This window comes from Mya arenaria, chromosome 1 (genome assembly GCF_026914265.1).
Source record: "Mya arenaria isolate MELC-2E11 chromosome 1, ASM2691426v1".
NCBI classification, from domain to species: Eukaryota; Metazoa; Mollusca; class Bivalvia; order Myida; family Myidae; genus Mya; species Mya arenaria.
Genome location: NC_069122.1, coordinates 49,746,961 through 49,772,686, shown reverse-complemented (window position 1 = coordinate 49,772,686; position 25,726 = coordinate 49,746,961). Strand labels below are relative to the sequence as shown.

At 47.4% G+C, this 25,726-nt stretch overlaps 1 protein-coding gene across 7 annotated transcripts in view; it reads left to right on the top strand.

Annotated features, from left to right (window-relative positions):
• The window catches only part of LOC128240686 (GATOR complex protein WDR24-like), a 47,341-nt gene extending 22,881 nt beyond the window's left edge, over positions 1 to 24,460 (top strand). For all 7 annotated transcript variants that reach the window (XM_052957464.1, XM_052957408.1, XM_052957416.1 and 4 more), the window contains 7 exons: positions 571 to 636; positions 1,299 to 1,465; positions 2,255 to 2,402; positions 2,670 to 2,779; positions 3,016 to 3,118; positions 19,816 to 20,008; positions 22,236 to 24,460. In XM_052957464.1, the coding sequence (XP_052813424.1) occupies positions 571 to 636; positions 1,299 to 1,465; positions 2,255 to 2,402; positions 2,670 to 2,779; positions 3,016 to 3,118; positions 19,816 to 20,008; positions 22,236 to 22,371 (923 nt within the window). In that variant the 3' untranslated portion in view covers positions 22,372 to 24,460. The remainder of the gene's footprint in view (positions 1 to 570; positions 637 to 1,298; positions 1,466 to 2,254; positions 2,403 to 2,669; positions 2,780 to 3,015; positions 3,119 to 19,815; positions 20,009 to 22,235) is intronic.
• Positions 24,461 to 25,726: the final 1,266 nt, after the last annotated feature.

Sequence of the window (25,726 nt, the reverse complement as noted above, 5' to 3'; positions counted from 1 at the left end):
GCGGAATGATAGAAATTAGTTTGAATCATTTTCAGAAATCTTCCATGCTTTTTAATTACGGTAGTTCAAAGGCTCATGTCATTTACTGATGAACACTTGGGCCTAGGGACCTTGGGGGGCAATCTAATCAATGCTTGTATCGTATGATCACTTTTTCAGATTAACATTTCTGAGTAGTCATAAGCGTTAAGATCTTTTTCAAACTAAGAGCTTTATTGGTCGGTTAAGGCAAAGGTTATATCACTTTGTAAGTAAAACTTTCAACTTAAATTGTGACTCTCAAGTCACAGCTTACTGAAAATCATGAACGACCGATATTTTTTCATTCAGTGACCCTTATATAGTACTTGGAGTACTTGGTATGTAGTTCAAATACTACCAGCAGATGACTCCTATTGAATATTGATATTAGGATATCAATACTATAAATACCATAAAGCCATTTACCTTCATTATTCACTTAAAAGTTATCTATTTAACATAAAAGTTTTTTCAAACTATTTTACCATTTTTTTTTTTGTATGTACATAATATATTTGTAGGTACTTTAAGGTAATTGTCATATTTCAGCTCGTTTGAACAAGGATGCCAAGGTGGAAACAGACATTGAGGAGAAAGTTTTGGATGGAACTTCCGGTATGCATGATGTTTACATTTGATACACAAAATACCTAATGTTTAAGTGAAATATTTCACCAAATGTGTCAACCGTTGAATCTAATTTTAATTGGTGAAAGTGTATTTTTTTCTAAAAGAAATTTGTAAAACAACTATAGATTAATTGCTAGATTTTTCATCCCAGCCCCTTTTACAATGCCCATTAGTTATTATTTACTCAAATAAAAATGTTGAACTAGGATCTGTATTTTGTATTTGCATATTGGTCCAGTTCTGTCTGTGAATGGTGTTTATTGCCATTTATTCATACCAACAGTTTCGATGTATCACATTCACATGTAAAAAAGGAGAATAGTTAGGATCTTTTTTGTGGTTCATCTAGAAGCACATGCATATGGTCCCTTAGTCACAAAGAATGAGCATGAATTCCTATTCAACAATAAACAGATATCTAAGAAAAAGAATTTTTTTACACCCAGCCCCCATTTAAAAAAAAGTTTGGATGAAAGTCTTTCAATAAATTTACATTGGCCTGACATGACATATTACGCCATGGTGACAAAATATTATATACAAAACTTTCCTGTACGTATGGCTTTTGACAAAATGAAGCAGGATTGAGATGTCTTGTTTAAAATAAGAACATTAAAAACATTAAGCTTATAAAAATTAATTTTTAGGAAATTCAGATGAAGAGACAGATGACCGTGAAATGTTTGACACAAAACTGTCAAGTATCGCCCGAGGCCAAGTGAACCCAGACTGGGACATCCTGTTTCAAGACGGCGAGCCCGGGGGAGGGGACGACTTTTCCTACCTAGAGGGACCAGCCCTTAACAAGATTAAAGTAACTTTAAATTGATTATTTGGGTGTTAATTTCAATAAGACTCTAAGGCCAAGTGACATTAACAAAGCTCTTAGAAAATTCTCTTTTTTCAACTTTCTTACTGTTATTATGCCCCCCTTCGAAGAAGAGGGGTATATTGCTTTGCACAGGCATATCGGTATGTCGGTCGGTCGGTCGGTCGGTCCGTCGGTAGACCAAAACTTGTCCGAGTGATAACTCAACAATTCCTGGACGTATGGTCATCAAACTTGACATGATGTTTGGGGCTGACCAATAGATGACCCCTATTGATTTTAGGGCTCATCGGGTCAAAGGTCAAGGTCACAGTGACCTTTAATGGTAAAATAATTTTAAAGCTTTTCCGAGTGATAACTCAACAATGCCTAGACCTATGGTCATCAAACTTGATATGGAAGTTGGGCCTGACCATCAGATGACCCCTATTGTTTTTGGGGGTCATCGGGCCAAAGGTCAAGGTCACAGTGACCTTGAATGGTAAAAGGATATATAATCCTGACAACATGGCGCTCAGGGGGGGCATAATGTTTGACAAACATCTCTTGTTTATTTATGACTCTAGGCTGTATAAAAAAAAATGTACTGTGCCACAAAGTTTTTGCCAGGGTGTGTTTTGGTAGTATTTTTGATTCCATCACATTGCAAACTTAAGAACTTAACTACCGCATATAAAATCATTGTGTTTATTAAAGCAATTTATATCATAAAAACGTATTGTAATACTGAAGTAATAAGAAATATAATATGTAAATAGTTTCTTGTGCATTTAGGATTGGCAGCTGCCATCAGAAGCATTCCACCCACGGCATGAGATTCATGATCGTGAAGCCCCGTTAGAACCCCTGCAGTCTAACTACAGTCATGTAGGCTCCTCGGTTGACAGTGACCAGGCCAATACAGTAGTCAACAAGAGCTCAGGTCAGTTTCAGATAAAAAAGTAAGTATGAATGAGTTGGGCAGTTTGACGAGCCCTGATTGAAGAAGTAGTACATTTATCTTTCCAAAATATGTAATATCAGGCTTCTTTGTCGGTAGACCAGACAGTTTCTATACACTACTTTGGACCTTTCACTGACCAGAAAATTGCCTCATTTGATTCACAGTCAAAGGTCAAGGTCATGAATCAATGCTAACAAAGGCATTTCAAGTAAGGATTTGTTTTTAGCTGGAAATATATACTTACAGGAGAGGGTATTGGTATGACAAGCCTTATGGTGGACATGGCCATGCTGGAGACTGGAGACTGGGAGTTTGCTAATATAGTTGTAGATATGTTGACAAACATGGCTGCCGAGGTAAGGTTACTGTTTGCCATGTGTAGAACATAAAAACAGATTTTTGTTTATCATTTCTTTCATCTGCATGTTATATGATTCTTACAACAATTATTTTACTTACAAAGAACATCATCTGACTTTAAACTTTTATTTTTATGTGAAAAACCCCATAGGGTTTCTTTTTCAGTATTAGATGGATTACACAGGAATTCACATTTCAGCTGAGATTGATTGAATTTGAACGTATTGTTTAGGGAGATGTGCAGACCCCAGTCAGCATGTTGATAGTTTTAAAGGACAAGCTCCGACAGTATGTGGACACTGATCTACAAGAAGACTGGTTCCTCTCATACATAGGTAAGAACATAGGAGCCAGGGCTAGTTGCATGGGCTAGTTGCATGGGCTAGTTCATGGGCTAGTTGCATGGGCTAGTTGCATGGGCTAGTTGCATGGGCTAGTTGTGGGCTAGTTGCATGGGCTAGTTCATGGGCTAGTTGTGGGCTAGTTGCATGGGCTAGTTCATGGGCTAGTTGCATGGGCTAGTTGCATGGGCTAGTTGCATGGGCTAGTTGCATGGGCTAGTTGCATGGGCTAGTTGCATGGGCTAGTTGCATGGGCTAGTTGCATGGGCTAGTTGCATGGGCTAGTTGTGGGCTAGTTGTGGGCTAGTTGCATGGGCTAGTTGCATGGGCTAGTTGCATGGGCTAGTTGCATGGGCTAGTTGTGGGCTAGTTGCATGGGCTAGTTGCATGGGCTAGTTCATGGGCTAGTTCACAGGCTAGTTCATGGGCTAGTTGCATGGGCTAGTTCACGGGCTAGTTCACGGGCTAGTTGCATGGGCTAGTTGCATGGGCTAGTTGCATGGGCTAGTTGTGGGCTAGTTGCATGGGCTAGTTGCATGGGCTAGTTTGTGGGCTAGTTCATGGGCTAGTTTGTGGGCTAGTTCATGGGCTAGTTTGTGGGCTAGTTGTGGGCTAGTTGTGGGCTAGTTGCATGGGCTAGTTGCATGGGCTAGTTGCATGGGCTAGTTGTGGGCTAGTTGCATGGGCTAGTTGCATGGGCTAGTTGCTCGGCTAGTTGCATGGGCTAGTTGCATGGGCTAGTTTGTGGGCTAGTTCATGGGCTAGTTGCATGGGCTAGTTCACGGGCTAGTTCACGGGCTAGTTGCATGGGCTAGTTCATGGGCTTGTTCATGGGCTAGTTGCATGGGCTAGTTCATGGGCTTGTTGCATGGGCTAGTTCATGGGCTAGTTGCATGGGCTAGTTGCATGGGCTAGTTGCATGGGCTAGTTGCATGGGCTTGTTGCATGGGCTTGTTGTGGGCTAGTTGCATGGGCTTGTTGCATGGGCTAGTTCATGGGCTAATTGCATGGGCTAGTTGTGGGCTAGTTGCATGGGCTTGTTGCATGGGCTAGTTCATGGGCTAGTTCATGGGCTAGTTGCATTGGCTTGTTGCATGGGCTAGTTGCATGGGCTAGTTGCATGGGCTTGTTGCATGGGCTAGTTGCATGGGCTAGTTCATGGGCTAGTTGTGGGCTAGTTGCATGGGCTTGTTGCATGGGCTAGTTGCATGGGCTTGTTCATGGGCTTGTTGCATGGGCTTGTTCATGGGCTTGTTGCATGGGCTAGTTCATGGGCTAGTAGCATGGGCTAGTTCATGGGCTAGTTCACGGGCTAGTTCACGGGCTAGTTCATGGGCTAGTTCACGGGCTAGTTGCATGGGCTAGTTGCATGGGCTAGTTCACGGGCTAGTTCATGGGCTAGTTCACGGGCTAGTTGCATGGGCTAGTTGCATGGGCTAGTTCATGGGCTAGTTGCTCGGCTAGTTGCATGGGCTAGTTCACGGGCTAGTTCATGGGCTAGTTCACGGGCTAGTTGCATGGGCTAGTTGCATGGGCTAGTTGCTCGGCTAGTTGCATGGGCTAGTTCACGGGCTAGTTGCATGGGCTAGTTCACGGGCTAGTTGCATGGGCTAGTTGCATGGGCTAGTTGCATGGGCTAGTTCATGGGCTAGTTGCATGGGCTAGTTGCATGGGCTAGTTGCTCGGCTAGTTGCATGGGCTAGTTCACGGGCTAGTTGCATGGGCTAGTTCACGGGCTAGTTGCATGGGCTAGTTGCATGGGCTAGTTGCATGGGCTAGTTGCATGGGCTAGTTCACGGGCTAGTTCATGGGCTTGTTGCATGGGCTAGTTGCATGGGCTAGTTGCATGGGCTAGTTGCATGGGCTAGTTCATGGGCTAGTTCACGGGCTAGTTGCATGGGCTAGTTGCATGGGCTAGTTGCTCGGCTAGTTGCATGGGATAGTTCATGGGCTAGTTCACGGGCTAGTTGCATGGGCTAGTTGCATGGGCTAGTTGCTCGGCTAGTTGCATGGGCTAGTTCACGGGCTAGTTCATGGGCTAGTTCATGGGCTAGTTGCATGGGCTAGTTGCATGGGCTAGTTCACGGGCTAGTTGCTCGGCTAGTTGCATGGGCTAGTTCACGGGCTAGTTCATGGGCTAGTTCACGGGCTAGTTGCATGGGCTAGTTCATGGGCTAGTTCATGGGCTAGTTGCATGGGCTAGTTGCATGGGCTAGTTCATGGGCTAGTTGCTCGGCTAGTTGCATGGGCTAGTTCACGGGCTAGTTCATGGGCTAGTTCACGGGCTAGTTGCATGGGCTAGTTGCATGGGCTAGTTGCTCGGCTAGTTGCATGGGCTAGTTCACGGGCTAGTTCATGGGCTAGTTCACGGGCTAGTTGCATGGGCTAGTTGCATGGGCTAGTTGCTCGGCTAGTTGCATGGGCTAGTTCACGGGCTAGTTCATGGGCTAGTTCACGGGCTAGTTGCATGGGCTAGTTGCATGGGCTAGTTCACGGGCTAGTTGCATGGGCTAGTTCACGGGCTAGTTGCATGGGCTAGTTGCTCGGCTAGTTGCATGGGCTAGTTCACGGGCTAGTTCACGGGCTAGTTCATGGGCTAGTTCACGGGCTAGTTGCATGGGCTAGTTGCTCGGCTAGTTGCATGGGCTAGTTCACGGGCTAGTTCATGGGCTAGTTCACGGGCTAGTTGCACGGGCTAGTTGCACGGGCTAGTTGCATGGGCTAGTTGCATGGGCTAGTTGCTCGGCTAGTTGCTCGGCTAGTTGCATGGGCTAGTTCACGGGCTAGTTGCATGGGATAGTTGCATGGGCTAGTTGCATGGGCTTGTTGCATGGGCTAGTTGCATGGGCTTGTTGCATGGGCTAGTTCATGGGCTAGTTGCATGGGCTAGTTGCATGGGCTAGTTGCTCGGCTAGTTGCTCGGCTAGTTGCATGGGCTAGTTCACGGGCTAGTTCACGGGCTAGTTGCATGGGCTAGTTGCATGGGCTAGTTCATGGGCTAGTTGCATGGGCTAGTTGCATGGGCTAGTTCATGGGCTAGTTGCATGGGCTAGTTCACGGGCTAGTTGCATGGGCTAGTTGCATGGGCTAGTTCATGGGCTTGTTGCATGGGCTAGTTCATGGGCTTGTTGCATGGGCTAGTTGCTCGGCTAGTTGCATGTGCTAGTTCACAGGCTAGTTGCATGGGCTAGTTGCATGGGCTAGTTGCATGGGCTAGTTGCTCGGCTAGTTGTGGGCTAGTTGCATGGGCTAGTTGCATGGGCTAGTTGCTCGGCTAGTTGCATGGGCTAGTTGCATGGGCTAGTTGCATGGGCTAGTTGTGGGCTAGTTGCATGGGCTAGTTCATGGGCTAGTTCATGGGCTTGTTGCATGGGCTAGTTGTGGGCTAGTTGCATGGGCTAGTTTCTCGGCTAGTTCACGGGCTAGTTCATGGGCTAGTTGTGGGCTAGTTGCATGGGCTAGTTGCATGGGCTAGTTGCATGGGCTAGTTCACGGGCTAGTTGCATGGGCTAGTTGCTCGGCTAGTTCACGGGCTAGTTCATGGGCTAGTTGTGGGCTAGTTGCATGGGCTAGTTCATGGGCTAGTTCATGGGCTAGTTCACGGGCTAGTTGCATGGGCTAGTTGCATGGGCTAGTTCACGGGCTAGTTGCATGGGCTAGTTCACGGGCTAGTTGCATGGGCTAGTTGCTCGGCTAGTTGCATGGGCTAGTTCACGGGCTAGTTCACGGGCTAGTTCATGGGCTAGTTCACGGGCTAGTTGCATGGGCTAGTTGCTCGGCTAGTTGCATGGGCTAGTTCACGGGCTAGTTCATGGGCTAGTTCACGGGCTAGTTGCACGGGCTAGTTGCACGGGCTAGTTGCATGGGCTAGTTGCATGGGCTAGTTGCTCGGCTAGTTGCTCGGCTAGTTGCATGGGCTAGTTCACGGGCTAGTTGCATGGGATAGTTGCATGGGCTAGTTGCATGGGCTTGTTGCATGGGCTAGTTGCATGGGCTTGTTGCATGGGCTAGTTCATGGGCTAGTTGCATGGGCTAGTTGCATGGGCTAGTTGCTCGGCTAGTTGCTCGGCTAGTTGCATGGGCTAGTTCACGGGCTAGTTCACGGGCTAGTTGCATGGGCTAGTTGCATGGGCTAGTTCATGGGCTAGTTGCATGGGCTAGTTGCATGGGCTAGTTCATGGGCTAGTTGCATGGGCTAGTTCACGGGCTAGTTGCATGGGCTAGTTGCATGGGCTAGTTCATGGGCTTGTTGCATGGGCTAGTTCATGGGCTTGTTGCATGGGCTAGTTGCTCGGCTAGTTGCATGTGCTAGTTCACAGGCTAGTTGCATGGGCTAGTTGCATGGGCTAGTTGCATGGGCTAGTTGCTCGGCTAGTTGTGGGCTAGTTGCATGGGCTAGTTGCATGGGCTAGTTGCTCGGCTAGTTGCATGGGCTAGTTGCATGGGCTAGTTGCATGGGCTAGTTGTGGGCTAGTTGCATGGGCTAGTTCATGGGCTAGTTCATGGGCTTGTTGCATGGGCTAGTTGTGGGCTAGTTGCATGGGCTAGTTTCTCGGCTAGTTCACGGGCTAGTTCATGGGCTAGTTGTGGGCTAGTTGCATGGGCTAGTTGCATGGGCTAGTTGCATGGGCTAGTTCACGGGCTAGTTGCATGGGCTAGTTGCTCGGCTAGTTCACGGGCTAGTTCATGGGCTAGTTGTGGGCTAGTTGCATGGGCTAGTTCATGGGCTAGTTGCATGGGCTAGTTGCTCGGCTAGTTCACGGGCTAGTTCATGGGCTAGTTGTGGGCTAGTTGTGGGCTAGTTGTATGGGCTAGTTGCATGGGCTAGTTCATGGGCTAGTTCACGGGCTAGTTGCATGGGCTAGTTGCTCGGCTAGTTCACGGGCTAGTTCATGGGCTAGTTGTGGGCTAGTTGTGGGCTAGTTGCATGGGCTAGTTGCATGGGCTAGTTGTGGGCTAGTTGCATGGGCTAGTTGCATGGGCTAGTTATGGGCTAGTTGCATGGGCTAGTTGCATGGGCTAGTTGCATGGGCTTGTTGCATGGGCTTGTTGCATGGGCTAGTTGTGGGCTAGTTCACGGGCTAGTTGCATGGGCTTGTTGCATGGGCTAGTTGCATGGGCTAGTTGTGGGCTAGTTGCATGGGCTAGTTCATGGGCTAGTTGCATGGGCTTGTTGCATGGGCTAGTTCATGGGCTAGTTGCATGGGCTAGTTGCATGGGCTAGTTGCATGGGCTAGTTGTGGGCTAGTTGCATGGGCTAGTTGCATGGGCTAGTTGCTCGGCTAGTTGCATGGGCTAGTTGCATGGGCTAGTTGCATGGGCTAGTTGCATGGGCTAGTTGCATGGGCTAGTTGCATGGGCTAGTTCATGGGCTAGTTGCTCGGCTAGTTGCATGGGCTTGTTGCATGGGCTTGTTGCATGGGCTAGTTCACGGGCTAGTTGCATGGGCTAGTTCATGGGCTAGTTGCATGGGCTAGTTGCATGGGCTAGTTCACGGGCTAGTTCACGGGCTAGTTCATGGGCTAGTTGCATGGGCTAGTTCATGGGCTTGTTGCATGGGCTAGTTCATGGGCTTGTTGCATGGGCTAGTTGCATGGGCTAGTTGCTCGGCTAGTTGCATGGGCTAGTTCACAGGCTAGTTGCATGGGCTAGTTGCATGGGCTAGTTGCATGGGCTAGTTGCATGGGCTAGTTGCATGGGCTAGTTGCATGGGCTAGTTGCATGGGCTAGTTGCATGGGCTAGTTGCATGGGCTAGTTGTGGGCTAGTTGTGGGCTAGTTGCATGGGCTAGTTGCATGGGCTAGTTGCATGGGCTAGTTGCATGGGCTAGTTGTGGGCTAGTTGCATGGGCTAGTTGCATGGGCTAGTTCATGGGCTAGTTCACAGGCTAGTTCATGGGCTAGTTGCATGGGCTAGTTCACGGGCTAGTTCACGGGCTAGTTGCATGGGCTAGTTGCATGGGCTAGTTGCATGGGCTAGTTGTGGGCTAGTTGCATGGGCTAGTTGCATGGGCTAGTTTGTGGGCTAGTTCATGGGCTAGTTTGTGGGCTAGTTCATGGGCTAGTTTGTGGGCTAGTTGTGGGCTAGTTGTGGGCTAGTTGCATGGGCTAGTTGCATGGGCTAGTTGTGGGCTAGTTGCATGGGCTAGTTGCATGGGCTAGTTGCTCGGCTAGTTGCATGGGCTAGTTGCATGGGCTAGTTTGTGGGCTAGTTCATGGGCTAGTTGCATGGGCTAGTTCACGGGCTAGTTCACGGGCTAGTTGCATGGGCTAGTTCATGGGCTTGTTCATGGGCTAGTTGCATGGGCTAGTTCATGGGCTTGTTGCATGGGCTAGTTCATGGGCTAGTTGCATGGGCTAGTTGCATGGGCTAGTTGCATGGGCTAGTTGCATGGGCTTGTTGCATGGGCTTGTTGTGGGCTAGTTGCATGGGCTTGTTGCATGGGCTAGTTCATGGGCTAATTGCATGGGCTAGTTGTGGGCTAGTTGCATGGGCTTGTTGCATGGGCTAGTTCATGGGCTAGTTCATGGGCTAGTTGCATTGGCTTGTTGCATGGGCTAGTTGCATGGGCTAGTTGCATGGGCTTGTTGCATGGGCTAGTTGCATGGGCTAGTTCATGGGCTAGTTGTGGGCTAGTTGCATGGGCTTGTTGCATGGGCTAGTTGCATGGGCTTGTTCATGGGCTTGTTCATGGGCTTGTTGCATGGGCTTGTTCATGGGCTTGTTGCATGGGCTAGTTCATGGGCTAGTAGCATGGGCTAGTTCATGGGCTAGTTCACGGGCTAGTTCACGGGCTAGTTCATGGGCTAGTTCACGGGCTAGTTGCATGGGCTAGTTGCATGGGCTAGTTCACGGGCTAGTTCATGGGCTAGTTCACGGGCTAGTTGCATGGGCTAGTTGCATGGGCTAGTTCATGGGCTAGTTGCTCGGCTAGTTGCATGGGCTAGTTCACGGGCTAGTTCATGGGCTAGTTCACGGGCTAGTTGCATGGGCTAGTTGCATGGGCTAGTTGCTCGGCTAGTTGCATGGGCTAGTTCACGGGCTAGTTGCATGGGCTAGTTCACGGGCTAGTTGCATGGGCTAGTTGCATGGGCTAGTTGCATGGGCTAGTTGCATGGGCTAGTTCATGGGCTAGTTGCATGGGCTAGTTGCATGGGCTAGTTGCTCGGCTAGTTGCATGGGCTAGTTCACGGGCTAGTTGCATGGGCTAGTTCACGGGCTAGTTGCATGGGCTAGTTGCATGGGCTAGTTGCATGGGCTAGTTGCATGGGCTAGTTCACGGGCTAGTTCATGGGCTTGTTGCATGGGCTAGTTGCATGGGCTAGTTGCATGGGCTAGTTGCATGGGCTAGTTCATGGGCTAGTTCACGGGCTAGTTGCATGGGCTAGTTGCATGGGCTAGTTGCTCGGCTAGTTGCATGGGATAGTTCATGGGCTAGTTCACGGGCTAGTTGCATGGGCTAGTTGCATGGGCTAGTTGCTCGGCTAGTTGCATGGGCTAGTTCACGGGCTAGTTCATGGGCTAGTTCATGGGCTAGTTGCATGGGCTAGTTGCATGGGCTAGTTCACGGGCTAGTTGCTCGGCTAGTTGCATGGGCTAGTTCACGGGCTAGTTCATGGGCTAGTTCACGGGCTAGTTGCATGGGCTAGTTCATGGGCTAGTTCATGGGCTAGTTGCATGGGCTAGTTGCATGGGCTAGTTCATGGGCTAGTTGCTCGGCTAGTTGCATGGGCTAGTTCACGGGCTAGTTCATGGGCTAGTTCACGGGCTAGTTGCATGGGCTAGTTGCATGGGCTAGTTGCTCGGCTAGTTGCATGGGCTAGTTCACGGGCTAGTTCATGGGCTAGTTCACGGGCTAGTTGCATGGGCTAGTTGCATGGGCTAGTTGCTCGGCTAGTTGCATGGGCTAGTTCACGGGCTAGTTCATGGGCTAGTTCACGGGCTAGTTGCATGGGCTAGTTGCATGGGCTAGTTCACGGGCTAGTTGCATGGGCTAGTTCACGGGCTAGTTGCATGGGCTAGTTGCTCGGCTAGTTGCATGGGCTAGTTCACGGGCTAGTTCACGGGCTAGTTCATGGGCTAGTTCACGGGCTAGTTGCATGGGCTAGTTGCTCGGCTAGTTGCATGGGCTAGTTCACGGGCTAGTTCATGGGCTTGTTGCATGGGCTAGTTGTGGGCTAGTTGCATGGGCTAGTTTCTCGGCTAGTTCACGGGCTAGTTCATGGGCTAGTTGTGGGCTAGTTGCATGGGCTAGTTGCATGGGCTAGTTGCATGGGCTAGTTCACGGGCTAGTTGCATGGGCTAGTTGCTCGGCTAGTTCACGGGCTAGTTCATGGGCTAGTTGTGGGCTAGTTGCATGGGCTAGTTCATGGGCTAGTTGCATGGGCTAGTTGCTCGGCTAGTTCACGGGCTAGTTCATGGGCTAGTTGTGGGCTAGTTGTGGGCTAGTTGTATGGGCTAGTTGCATGGGCTAGTTCATGGGCTAGTTCACGGGCTAGTTGCATGGGCTAGTTGCTCGGCTAGTTCACGGGCTAGTTCATGGGCTAGTTGTGGGCTAGTTGTGGGCTAGTTGCATGGGCTAGTTGCATGGGCTAGTTGTGGGCTAGTTGCATGGGCTAGTTGCATGGGCTAGTTATGGGCTAGTTGCATGGGCTAGTTGCATGGGCTTGTTGCATGGGCTTGTTGCATGGGCTAGTTGTGGGCTAGTTCACGGGCTAGTTGCATGGGCTTGTTGCATGGGCTAGTTGCATGGGCTAGTTGTGGGCTAGTTGCATGGGCTAGTTCATGGGCTAGTTGCATGGGCTTGTTGCATGGGCTAGTTCATGGGCTAGTTGCATGGGCTAGTTGCATGGGCTAGTTGCATGGGCTAGTTGTGGGCTAGTTGCATGGGCTAGTTGCATGGGCTAGTTGCTCGGCTAGTTGCATGGGCTAGTTGCATGGGCTAGTTGCATGGGCTAGTTGCATGGGCTAGTTGCATGGGCTAGTTCATGGGCTAGTTGCTCGGCTAGTTGCATGGGCTTGTTGCATGGGCTAGTTGCATGGGCTTGTTGCATGGGCTAGTTCACGGGCTAGTTGCATGGGCTAGTTCATGGGCTAGTTGCATGGGCTAGTTGCATGGGCTAGTTCACGGGCTAGTTCACGGGCTAGTTCATGGGCTAGTTGCATGGGCTAGTTCATGGGCTTGTTGCATGGGCTAGTTCATGGGCTTGTTGCATGGGCTAGTTCATGGGCTTGTTGCATGGGCTAGTTGCATGGGCTAGTTGCTCGGCTAGTTGCATGGGCTAGTTCACAGGCTAGTTGCATGGGCTAGTTCATGGGCTAGTTGCATGGGCTAGTTCATGGGCTTGTTGCATGGGCTAGTTCATGGGCTTGTTGCATGGGCTAGTTCATGGGCTTGTTGCATGGGCTAGTTCATGGGCTAGTTGCATGGGCTTGTTGCATGGGCTAGTTGCATGGGCTAGTTGCATGGGCTAGTTTAAGGGGTAGTTGCATGGGCTAGTTCATGGGCTTGTTGCATGGGCTAGTTGCATGGGCTAGTTGCATTGGCTTGTTGCATGGGCTAGTTCATGGGCTTGTTGCATGGGCTAGTTGCATTGGCTTGTTGCATGGGCTAGTTCATGAGCTAGTTGCTCGGCTAGTTGCATGGGCTAGTTCACGGGCTAGTTCATGGGCTAGTTCATGGGCTTGTTGCATGGGCTAGTTCATGGGCTAGTTCACGGGCTAGTTGCATGGGCTAGTTGCATGGGCTAGTTGCATGGGCTAGTTCATGGGCTTGTTGTGGGCTAGTTGCATGGGCTAGTTGTGGGCTAGTTCACGGGCTAGTTGCATGGGCTAGTTGCATGGGCTAGTTGCATGGGCTAGTTGCATGGGCTAGTTCACGGGCTAGTTGCATGGGCTAGTTGCATGGGCTAGTTCATGGGCTAGTTCATGGGCTTGTTGCATGGGCTAGTTCATGGGCTAGTTCATGGGCTAGTTCACGGGCTAGTTGCATGGGCTAGTTCACGGGCTAGTTGCACGGGCTAGTTGCATGGGCTAGTTGCATGGGCTAGTTGCATGGGCTAGTTGCATGGGCTAGTTCACGGGCTAGTTGCATGGGCTAGTTGCATGGGCTAGTTGCATGGGCTAGTTGCATGGGCTAGTTCACGGGCTAGTTGCATGGGCTAGTTGCATGGGCTAGTTGCATGGGCTAGTTCACGGGCTAGTTGCATGGGCTAGTTCATGGACTTGTTGCATGGGCTAGTTCATGGGCTTGTTGCATGGGCTAGTTGCATGGGCTAGTTGCATGGGCTAGTTGCATGGGCTAGTTCACGGGCTAGTTGCATGGGCTAGTTGCATGGGCTAGTTCACGGGCTAGTTGCATGGGCTAGTTTCTCGGCTAGTTCACGGGCTAGTTCATGGGCTAGTTGTGGGCTAGTTGCATGGGCTAGTTGCATGGGCTAGTTCACGGGCTAGTTGCATGGGCTAGTTGCTCGGCTAGTTCACGGGCTAGTTCATGGGCTAGTTGTGGGCTAGTTGCATGGGCTAGTTCATGGGCTAGTTGCATGGGCTAGTTGCTCGGCTAGTTCACGGGCTAGTTCATGGGCTAGTTGTGGGCTAGTTGTATGGGCTAGTTGCATGGGCTAGTTCATGGGCTAGTTCATGGGCTAGTTCACGGGCTAGTTGCATGGGCTAGTTGCTCGGCTAGTTCACGGGCTAGTTCATGGGCTAGTTGTGGGCTAGTTGCATGGGCTAGTTGCATGGGCTAGTTGTGGGCTAGTTGCATGGGCTAGTTGCATGGGCTAGTTATGGGCTAGTTGCATGGGCTTGTTGCATGGGCTTGTTGCATGGGCTAGTTGTGGGCTAGTTCACGGGCTAGTTGCATGGGCTAGTTGCATGGGCTAGTTGTGGGCTAGTTGCATGGGCTAGTTGCATGGGCTAGTTGCAGTGGCTAGTTGTGGGCTAGTTGCATGGGCTAGTTCATGGGCTAGTTGCATGGGCTAGTTGTGGGCTAGTTGCATGGGCTAGTTGCATGGGCTAGTTGCAGTGGCTAGTTGTGGGCTAGTTGCATGGGCTAGTTCATGGGCTAGTTGCATGGGCTAGTTGCATGGGCTAGTTGGATGGGCTAGTTGCATGGGCTAGTTGCATGGGCTAGTTGCATGGGCTAGTTCATGGGCTTGTTGTGGGCTAGTTGCATGGGCTAGTTGCTCGGCTAGTTGCATGGGCTAGTTGTGGGCTAGTTGCATGGGCTAGTTCATGGGCTAGTTTGTGGGCTAGTTGCATGGGCTAGTTTGTGGGCTAGTTGCATGGGCTAGTTGTGGGCTAGTTGCATGGGCTAGTTTGTGGGCTAGTTCATGGGCTAGTTGTGGGCTAGTTGTGGGCTAGTTGCATGGGCTAGTTGCATGGGCTAGTTGCATGGGCTAGTTGTGGGCTAGTTGCATGGGCTAGTTGCATGGGCTAGTTGTGGGCTAGTTGCATGGGCTGGTTTGTGGGCTAGTTGCATGGGCTAGTTTGTGGGCTTGTTCACGGGCTAGTTTGTGGGCTAGTTGCATGGGCTAGTTGTGGGCTAGTTGCATGGGCTAGTTGCATGGGCTTGTTGCATGGGCTAGTTGCATGGGCTAGTTGTGGGCTAGTTGTGGGCTAGTTGTGGGCTAGTTCATGGGCTAGTTCATGGGCTTGTTGCATGGGCTAGTTGCATGGGCTAGTTGCATGGGCTAGTTGCATGGGCTAGTTGTGGGCTAGTTGCATGGGCTAGTTGCATGGGCTAGTTGCTCGGCTAGTTGCATGGGCTAGTTGCATGGGCTAGTTGCATGGGCTAGTTGCATGGGCTAGTTCATGGGCTAGTTGCTCGGCTAGTTGCATGGGCTTGTTGCATGGGCTAGTTGCATGGGCTTGTTGCATGGGCTAGTTCACGGGCTAGTTGCATGGGCTAGTTCATGGGCTAGTTGCATGGGCTAGTTGCATGGGCTAGTTCACGGGCTAGTTGCATGGGCTAGTTGCATGGGCTAGTTCATGGGCTTGTTGCATGGGCTAGTTCATGGGCTTGTTGCATGGGCTAGTTCATGGGCTTGTTGCATGGGCTAGTTGCATGGGCTAGTTGCTCGGCTAGTTGCATGGGCTAGTTCACAGGCTAGTTGCATGGGCTAGTTCATGGGCTAGTTGCATGGGCTAGTTCATGGGCTTGTTGCATGGGCTAGTTCATGGGCTTGTTGCATGGGCTAGTTCATGGGCTTGTTGCATGGGCTAGTTCATGGGCTAGTTGCATGGGCTTGTTGCATGGGCTAGTTGCATGGGCTAGTTCACGGGCTAGTTGCATGGGCTAGTTCATGGGCTTGTTGCATGGGCTAGTTGCATGGGCTAGTTGCATTGGCTTGTTGCATGGGCTAGTTCATGGGCTTGTTGCATGGGCTAGTTGCATTGGCTTGTTGCATGGGCTAGTTCATGAGCTAGTTGCTCGGCTAGTTGCATGGGCTAGTTCACGGGCTAGTTCATGGGCTAGTTCATGGGCTTGTTGCATGGGCTAGTTCATGGGCTAGTTCACGGGCTAGTTGCATGGGCTAGTTGCATGGGCTAGTTCATGGGCTAGTTGCATGGGCTAGTTCATGGGCTAGTTCACGGGCTAGTTGCATGGGCTAGTTGCATGGGCTAGTTCACAGGCTAGTTGCATGGGCTAGTTGCATGGGCTAGTTCATGGGCTTGTTGCATGGGCTAGTTCATGGGCTTGTTGCATGGGCTAGTTGCATGGGCTAGTTGCATGGGCTAGTTCATGGGCTAGTTGCATGGGCTAGTTGCATGGGCTAGTTCACGGGCTAGTTGCATGGGCTAGTTCACGGGCTAGTTGCATGGGCTAGTTTCTCGGCTAGTTCACGGGCTAGTTCATGGGCTAGTTGTGGGCTAGTTGCATGGGCTAGTTGCATGGGCTAGTTGCATGGGCTAGTTCACGGGCTAGTTGCATGGGCTAGTTGCATGGGCTAGTTGCATGGGCTAGTTCATGGGCTAGTTGCATGGGCTAGTTGCATGGGCTAGTTGCTCGGCTAGTTCACGGGCTAGTTCATGGGCTAGTTGTGGGCTAGTTGTGGGCTAGTTGCATGGGCTAGTTGCATGGGCTAGTTCACGGGCTAGTTGCATGGGCTAGTTGCTCGGCTAGTTCACGGGCTAGTTCATGGGCTAGTTGTGGGCTAGTTGTGGGCTAGTTGCATGGGCTAGTTGCATGGGCTAGTTGTGGGCTAGTTGCATGGGCTAGTTGCATGGGCTAGTTGCATGGGCTAGTTGCATGGGCTAGTTGCATGGGCTAGTTGTGGGCTAGTTGCATGGGCTAGTTGCAGTGGCTAGTTGCATGGGCTAGTTGCATGGGCTAGTTGTGGGCTAGTTGTGGGCTAGTTGTGGGCTAGTTGCATGGGCTAGTTGTGGGCTAGTTGTGGGCTAGTTGCATGGGCTAGTTGCATGGGCTAGTTGCTCGGCTAGTTCACGGGCTAGTTCATGGGCTAGTTGTGGGCTAGTTGTGGGCTAGTTGTGGGCTAGTTGCATGGGCTAGTTGCAGTGGCTAGTTGCATGGGCTAGTTGCATGGGCTAGTTGTGGGCTAGTTGTGGGCTAGTTGCATGGGCTAGTTGTGGGCTAGTTGCATGGGCTAGTTGTGGGCTAGTTGCATGGGCTAGTTGTGGGCTAGTTGCATGGGCTAGTTGTGGGCTAGTTGCATGGGCTAGTTGTGGGCTAGTTGCATGGGCTAGTTCATGGGCTAGTTGCATGGGCTAGTTGTGGGCTAGTTGCATGGGCTAGTTGCATGGGCTAGTTGCATGGGCTAGTTGTGGGCTAGTTGCATGGGCTAGTTGTGGGCTAGTTGCATGGGCTAGTTCATGGGCTAGTTGCATGGGCTAGTTGTGGGCTAGTTGCATGGGCTAGTTGCATGGGCTAGTTGCATGGGCTAGTTGTGGGCTAGTTGCATGGGCTAGTTGCATGGGCTAGTTGTGGGCTAGTTTGTGGGCTAGTTCATGGGCTAGTTGTGGGCTAGTTGTGGGCTAGTTGCATGGGCTAGTTGCATGGGCTAGTTGTGGGCTAGTTGCATGGGCTAGTTGCATGGGCTAGTTGCATGGGCTAGTTGCATGGGCTAGTTGTGGGCTAGTTGCATGGGCTAGTTGTGGGCTAGTTGCATGGGCTAGTTGTGGGCTAGTTGCATGGGCTAGTTGTGGGCTAGTTGCATGGGCTAGTTGCATGGGCTAGTTGTGGGCTAGTTGCATGGGCTAGTTGCATGGGCTAGTTGCATGGGCTAGTTGCATGGGCTAGTTCATGGGCTAGTTGCATGGGCTTGTTGCATGGGCTAGTTGCATGGGCTAGTTGTGGGCTAGTTGTGGGCTAGTTGCATGGGCTAGTTGTGGGCTAGTTGCATGGGCTAGTTGTGGGCTAGTTGTGGGCTAGTTGCATGGGCTAGTTGTGGGCTAGTTGCATGGGCTAGTTGTGGGCTAGTTGCATGGGCTAGTTGTGGGCTAGTTGCATGGGCTAGTTGTGGGCTAGTTGCATGGGCTAGTTGCATGGGCTAGTTGTGGGCTAGTTGCATGGGCTAGTTGCATGGGCTAGTTCATGGGCTTGTTGTGGGCTAGTTGCTTGGGCTAGTTGCATGGGCTAGTTGCTCGGCTAGTTGCATGGGCTAGTTGTGGGCTAGTTGCATGGGCTAGTTCGTGGGCTAGTTTGTGGGCTAGTTGCATGGGCTAGTTTGTGGGCTAGTTGCATGGGCTAGTTGTGGGCTAGTTGCATGGGCTAGTTTGTGGGCTAGTTTGTGGGCTAGTTCATGGGCTAGTTGTGGGCTAGTTGCATGGGCTAGTTGCATGGGCTAGTTGTGGGCTAGTTGCATGGGCTAGTTGCATGGGCTTGTTGCATGGGCTAGTTGCATGGGCTAGTTGCATGGGCTAGTTGTGGGCTAGTTGCATGGGCTAGTTGCATGGGCTAGTTGTGGGCTAGTTGCATGGGCTAGTTGCATGGGCTTGTTGCATGGGCTAGTTGCATGGGCTAGTTGCATGGGCTAGTTGCATGGGCTTGTTGCATGGGCTAGTTGCATGGGCTAGTTCATGGGCTAGTTGCATGGGCTAGTTCATGGGCTAGTTGCATGGGCTTGTTTCATGGGCTTGTTGCATGGGCTAGTTGCATGGGCTAGTTGCATGGGCTAGTTCATGGGCTAGTTGCATGGGCTAGTTGCATGGGCTTGTTGCATGGGCTAGTTGCATGGGCTTGTTGCATGGGCTAGTTCATGGGCTAGTTGCATGGGCTAGTTCATGGGCTTGTTGCATGGGCTAGTTCATGGGCTTGTTGCATGGGCTAGTTCATGGGCTAGTTGCATGGGCTTGTTGCATGGGCTTGTTGCATGGGCTAGTTGTGGGCTAGTTGTGGGCTAGTTCATGGGCTTGTTGCATGGGCTAGTTCATGGGCTTGTTGCATGGGCTAGTTCATGGGCTAGTTGCATGGGCTTGTTGCATGGGCTAGTTGCATGGGCTAGTTCACAGGCTAGTTGCATGGGCTTGTTGCATGGGCTAGTTCATGGGCTAGTTCACAGGCTAGTTGCATGGGCTTGTTGCATGGGCTAGTTCATGGGCTAGTTGCATGGGCTAGTTCACAGGCTAGTTGCATGGGCTTGTTGCATGGGCTAGTTCATGGGCTAGTTCACAGGCTAGTTGCATGGGCTTGTTGCATGGGCTAGTTCATGGGCTAGTTGCATGGGCTAGTTCACAGGCTAGTTGCATGGGCTTGTTGCATGGGCTAGTTCATGGGCTAGTTCACAGGCTAGTTGCATGGGCTTGTTGCATGGGCTAGTTCATGGGCTAGTTGCATGGGCTTGTTGCATGGGCTTGTTGCATGGGCTAGTTCATGGGCTTGTTGCATGGGCTAGTTGCATGGGCTAGTTCATGGGCTTGTTGCATGGGCTAGTTCATGGGCTTGTTGCATGGGCTAGTTCATGGGCTTGTTGCATGGGCTAGTTCATGGGCTTGTTGCATGGGCTAGTTGCATGGGCTAGTTCATGGGCTAGTTCATGGGCTAGTTGCTCGGGCTAGTTGCATGGGCTAGTTCATGGGCTTGTTGCATGGGCTAGTTCATGGGCTTGTTGCATGGGCTAGTTCATGGGCTTGTTGCATGGGCTAGTTTATGGGCTAGCTTTCTAAAGATGTGGTTAACCTTTCTAGCTATTTTTTGTTAAGTAAACTGTCTTTAACACAAAGCTCCATAAGATTGATATTTTTATCATCACTCTATGATAGCAAGTTGCATAAAAAATATGATTAAAGTATAAACAAATTTTTAGTTTAAGTAGGGTGAGAACCAGTGCTGGTGAAGTAAAGAGAAATTTGGAAAACTGGCGCCTTAACCTATAGGCCACAAGGACTTAATTAAAAGACATGGATATATTGACCATTTAACCATGCATTGACAACATCACGTGATAATGTCAATCATCAATCACGCAACATCGAAATCGCTGAAACCCATTATTAATGCTATGGAGAATTGTGGTCATCAAAGAAGTTATTTGAGGAAATATCACCATTTGCTGAAGGGTTCCTCATGTATCTTAGTGTTAACACTCCTAATGATTTTCCACACTTTATTTCGTGAAAAAATAGTGCATTTTACAAACCATGTCCCTTTAAAAATTATTTTTGCATAATATGGATTTTTAACAATAGATTTACAAACTTTGAACTTTGAAAAAAATAAGTTTCTTTAATTTCAGAACTTCTGGGCAGGTTTAAACAGTGGACTATAGCCAACTTTATCATCAAGATGAGCAAGCTTCCGTCTGTGTCCATGCTTAATCAACAATCTACCTCGATACACGTCAACTGTAACATGTGCAATAGACCCCTTGCTAGATCTGGATGGCTGTGTGATCGCTGCAAGGCAATTATAAACAGATGCTGTATATGGTAAGTTATTTACTGTCACAAATCAAGGATTCTGTGGCTGAGGGGTACAACTCCTTACTGTCAACCCAGGGGACATGGATTAAAACTCCTGACTGTCAACCCAGGGGTCATGGGTTTAAACTCCTGACTGTCAACCCAGGGGTCATGGGTTAAAACTCCTGGCTGTCAACCCAGGGGTCATGGGTTCAAACTCCTGACTGACAACCCAGGGGTCATGGGTTAAAACTCCTGACTGTCAACCCAGGGGTCATGGGTTTAAACTCCTGACTGTCAACCCAGGGGTCATGGGTTTAAACTCCTGACTGTCAACCCAGGGGACATGGGTTAAAACTCCTGACTTTCAACCCAGGGGTCATGGGGTAAAACTCCTGACTGTCAACCCAGGGGTCATGGGTTTAAACTCCTGACTGTCAACCCAGGGGACATGGGTTCAAACTCCTGACTGTCAACCCAGGGGTCATTGGTTAAAACTCCTGACTGTCAACCCAGGGGACATGGGTTAAAACTCCTGACTGTCAACCCAGGGGTCATGGGTTAAAACTCCTGACTGTCAACCCAGGGGTCATGGGTTCAAACTCCTGACTGTCAACCCAGGGGTCATGGATTAAAACTCCTGACTGTCAACCCAGGGGTCATGGGTTAAAACTCCTGACTGTCAACCCAGGGGTCATGGGTTAAAACTTCTGACTGTCAACCCAGGGGTCATGGGTTCAAACTCCTGACTGTCAACCCAGGGGTCATGGGTTCAGGTTCAAACTCCTGACTGTCAACCCAGGGGTCATGGGGTAAAACTCCTGACTGTCAATCCAGGGGTCATGGGTTAAAACTCCTGACTGTCAACCCAGGGGACATGGGTTAAAACTCCTGACTGTCAACCCAGGGGTCATGGGTTAAAACTCCTGACTGTCAACCAAGGGGTCATGGGTTCAAACTCCTGACTGTCAACCCAGGGGACATGGGGTAAAACTCCTGACTGACAACCCAGGGGTCATGGGTTAAAACTCCTGACTGTCAACCCAGGGGTCATGGGTTTAAACTCCTGACTGTCAACCCAGGGGTCATGGGTTAAAACTCCTGACTGACAACAAAGGGGTCATGGGTTCAGGTTAAAACTCCTGACTGTCAACCCAGGGGTCATGGGGTAAAACTCCTGACTTTCAACCCAGGGGTCATGAGTTAAAACTCCTGACTGTTAACCCAGGGTCATGGGTTCAACCAAAAATACCAAATTGTCTTGTTGGGGATACATTTAAGGTGGGTCCTATGTGTCAGTGAAATACACATTAAAGAACCAGTGCAGACCTGACGTAGGTTAATATTCTGTCTGTGGGCGATGTACCACAACCTTACAGGACCAATTCTCTCACTGGGGCCAAAGCTCGGTTAAGTCTTCAAGTTATCTTACATACCTCAATTAGGACTGTTCCTAAACTATGGCTTGCTTTGTGGTTGCTGGGTTCAAGGCCATAATAACTTGAAGATGTCTAGCTAGCTTGCAATCAGATGCAAGCTATTATCAATCATTTTGTAAGTTTAGTTCCATCACAATGCTTAAGGGAATTTTATCTTATCTTTGGTACCGAGTCTATTCATTAAGTATAACTGCATTTAATACACTTGGCAAACAGACTGCAAGAACCTCATACTCATGAATAATTAATGAGCTGAAATCTGGACGTTTGATTGGATGCCTGGGATACACCTCAAGAAATACATACATTCATGTAGCTTAGAAGTTATCGTTTAATATGAATAGTCATGCATAACTTATTTTACCATGTTTTAAGCTGTAGAGTTACCAAACAATATAGATTGGGTTCCAACAATGACTCTGTCTATGCAGCCATAAAGTTATGCTTATATATAAGATGAGAAATAAGTTGAAGCGACCTAAAATGTCTACATAATATGTATATAATAGATGTATCCGCATAATATAATAAAAACTGTCATAATATAAGTACAAACCACAACATATTAAGATAAACTGACATAACATAACTATGTTTGTACACCATGTAAAGCACTTGGTACATAATGTAATAAGAAACACACACAAAACTTTATTTTACTAAAGTTTTTGGACTACGAAAGACAGTGCCGGCGTTCCATAAATAACCATATATCACATTGGAGTGTTTCATAAAATTAATGGAATAATAAATTTACATTTTGTAAACTTTTATACAAACAGTTTGTTTTCATCACTGTATGTATTTCTTTGTAGCTCACTGCCAGTAAAAGGGATGTTTCTGTGGTGTCAGGGTTGCTCCCATGGTGGTCATATTCAACACATGAAAGACTGGCTGTCAAGAAACATTGAGTGTCCCACTGGGTGTGGCCATGTATGCGAATACACTTGATTTTTTTTAAGAAAGCATTATGTGCTCCACATATGGAAACAATTCATTGGCTTTTAAGAAATATTGAGTGCCTCATTTGAGGTTGCAATTAGTTTGCAATTAGTGTGCACTTAAAAGGTTTCACAAAATATTGGGCACACCACATGTGAATTTCCTTCATTGGCTATCGAATAAACATTGAGTGCTGCACAGGATGTTTAAGTACAAGTAAGTATACTTGATAGTTGTCAAGAGACATTGAATGCCCCTTATTTGAACATGACCCATTTGCTTCCAAAAAATTTTGAATAGAGGCTGCAATATACATGTATATGTGAATATGATAGATGGCTGTTTGGAAACACTGAGTTTGTCATATGTGATTTCAACTTCTTGAGCTCCATAAAGAACCATTGAGTGCTACACTGGAGGTTGTCATATATTTGAGTGTACTGAATATCTGTTGGGAAACATTCCATAGGTCATATGTGAGCTCAACTTATTTGGTTATAACAAGAACCGTTGAGTACTCCACAGGGTGTTGCCATAAATGTGAATACTGGTTGAGAAGCAGTTTCCGACAGTTTTTAAACGTTTTTATTGAATTATTTATACGTGTTTAAATATCTACTGAAAGTGTTCACATTTTATATAACTACAGCTCAAGTTGCTATTGTCGATATATTTCTAACATGTGTGACGTCACATAATAGTGTATCTAATAGGGGCGCAAAGAGGGTACTTACGTTGTTCTGATTAGCTTGTGATGAGAAGCAGTTTCCGACAATCTGAATGCGGGGCATATTTGAGGTGCCTGTTGTGTGTTTTTATTATCCGTTTATTTAATAAACTAAACATAATCCTGTAATAAGAGAAATGTTATTTAATTTTTCAGCATTTACAAAAAAATTTAAACCTTAAAATTTACGACTTTCAATTCATACTCGAAATCAGGCAGAGACTGAATATCAATGATTTTTTTTATTCATTTCTGATGAAAACTTGTGTTTGTATACATCTAAGTGAATGTGGATGCGAAACAAGCATGACACCAGTGTTCACAAATATGTACACAATGATCATCGTTTGTATAAGTCAATTAAGGAAAACCTTGTAGCTATTCATAGATATGCAAATTAGGTTCACACGCATGCGCAATACGCTGCGCGTGCAGATCCCCCACGTGCAAGTTTGTGTACAAAATGAAAAATAAACATTAAACATTAAATAATAATAAAAGTTTTTTACGTGTCTCGGAAAAAAAATCAGCTTTTGATTGCCTAGTTACCATATAGCTGAATTGCAGTTCATTCTTTATGAAGATCTATGGAAGGTACGCGAAAAAGCGATTTGTCGGAAACTGCTTTCCGTCGGAAACTGCTTCTCAACCAGTACTCTTGCATGGATTGCTTTATATTTGAGTATATTTGATTGGCGACCAAGGAACGTTGTATGCCTAAATACCCATTGAGTTTACCGTACTTAAAAACACTTCAAAACTGCCAAGAACATCTTGATTATCTGTCAAGAAGAAGGGAACTCTTCATAAGAAGTAATCTTACATCAGAAAGTTTTGCCCACATTTTATGGTCCAATCAATCAATCTAACCATATATAATATATATATATATATATTGTGTAAAATTATAAGTTACTGTAGTCAGCAAGCAATTACCTTTTAATTGATTCCAAAATTAAATGGGGTCACTAGAAATAAAAAACAAACAAACAACAATAATTATGTTAATGGTACATATCTGTAAATAACCATTGAGTGGAACTGCATTGGAAACATATATATACACATGTGTTTAAAATAATATGTGGTATATACCTTGTTCCTCATATTATGATGTTATCTATTGAGATGAAGCACATTAAAGTTCAGAAAGATTAAAATGAATACAAGGGCGGACCCAGGAGGTGGCGTAACTTAGGGGCGTAACCTTTTGACCTGCGCCCCTCTCTCAGAACCAAAATCTATATAGTTTAAAGTATAGGCAGGGGACGCTTCCCCTAGAAAATTTGATCAAAATTTTGTCCAAAATAGTGCATTTTGGGCGTATTTTATTACCTTTTTACTCCTTTATTGAAGTTTAAATAAACTTTCTTTTTTTTTTGGGGGGGGGGGGGGGGGGGGGCTTTGCGCACTCATGATGTGAGAGGATTATTAATGGCAGCTTTTCCCCCCATTTAATTGTGTTAATATTTTGTTTATATATTGCTTACACCCCTGTGTTAAAGTTATGTGTTGTTGCTTGCTGTTATCATAATGATTGTACAAATTGTGTGAATATGATCATGTATACATGCATATGTATCTGTACTACCAATTCTATATCTTTTTCAACTGTTGTACTGAAATGAGTAATTTTATTTTTCATTATTGTTTTCCTTCAAACTTGAATTTCAAGACTTATTTGAGTATCTTCAGGGGTTTGTAAGTTCATGATTGATCCGTAAAACACTATTGAGATCATTTATCTTCAGACTATTGAACAGTTGTAAAGGATTGTTTTTTGGCTCGGATATTTGCATCCAAAAAACAGTAGGAAGTACCTTGAAATTAATATGAATTATGTAGAAAACAATTTCTTAAGAGGTCTAAGCCCCTTAACCCTGCCCCTAGCTATTTTTTCAGGATTTACAACTGTCAGCTATTATAACCCTTGTATCTTGAACTGGTTTCTTCATTACTAAAGAACCGATTCATAGCCCATTGAATGGAATCAACCACAATTTTCATGCTTGTTACCTTAGAGCTGCACTCTTACTCCCAAATAAGATTTACCAGAATCAATTCAAATGTTTTGATGTACCAAAATAGATGAATAAATGTCGAAAACAATGGTTCTTATGAAGGATACCGAGTTTAATTTGAAAGAATGGTGCAGAAAATACGGTATGAGATGATAGTTGATCACTATAAATCTTTTAGCACTCACCAATCATTTAATATTTTTGCGTGTTCAGTTATTAAATACTTGGTTACAATTTTGTTATCAGTAATTAATATTTTTCATAAATACACTATTTAGTAAGTAGTTAATGGTTTATCACTCAAAGTTTATGATTGTAATACATGTGTATGTATTGATTTTCAATGAGAGTGTCACTTTAATTTTGAACTTTGATTTTTTGTTGTTGTTTTTTATATATGAATAATCACTAAATGTCCTGCCCTAAGAGACGTAGTAGAGGCTCTTCAAACATGTACAAAATGTTAAACAAGGTTTAGTTTTATGTTGAGATCAACTTTTTTCTATAGTTAATACTGTCAAACTTTCAGCAATCCATGGAGTCTGTATTGTTGTAGGTTAAATGACACAGAAGAACATATTCCTGGGTATTCATAATTTATGGGCCTTTGTTTACA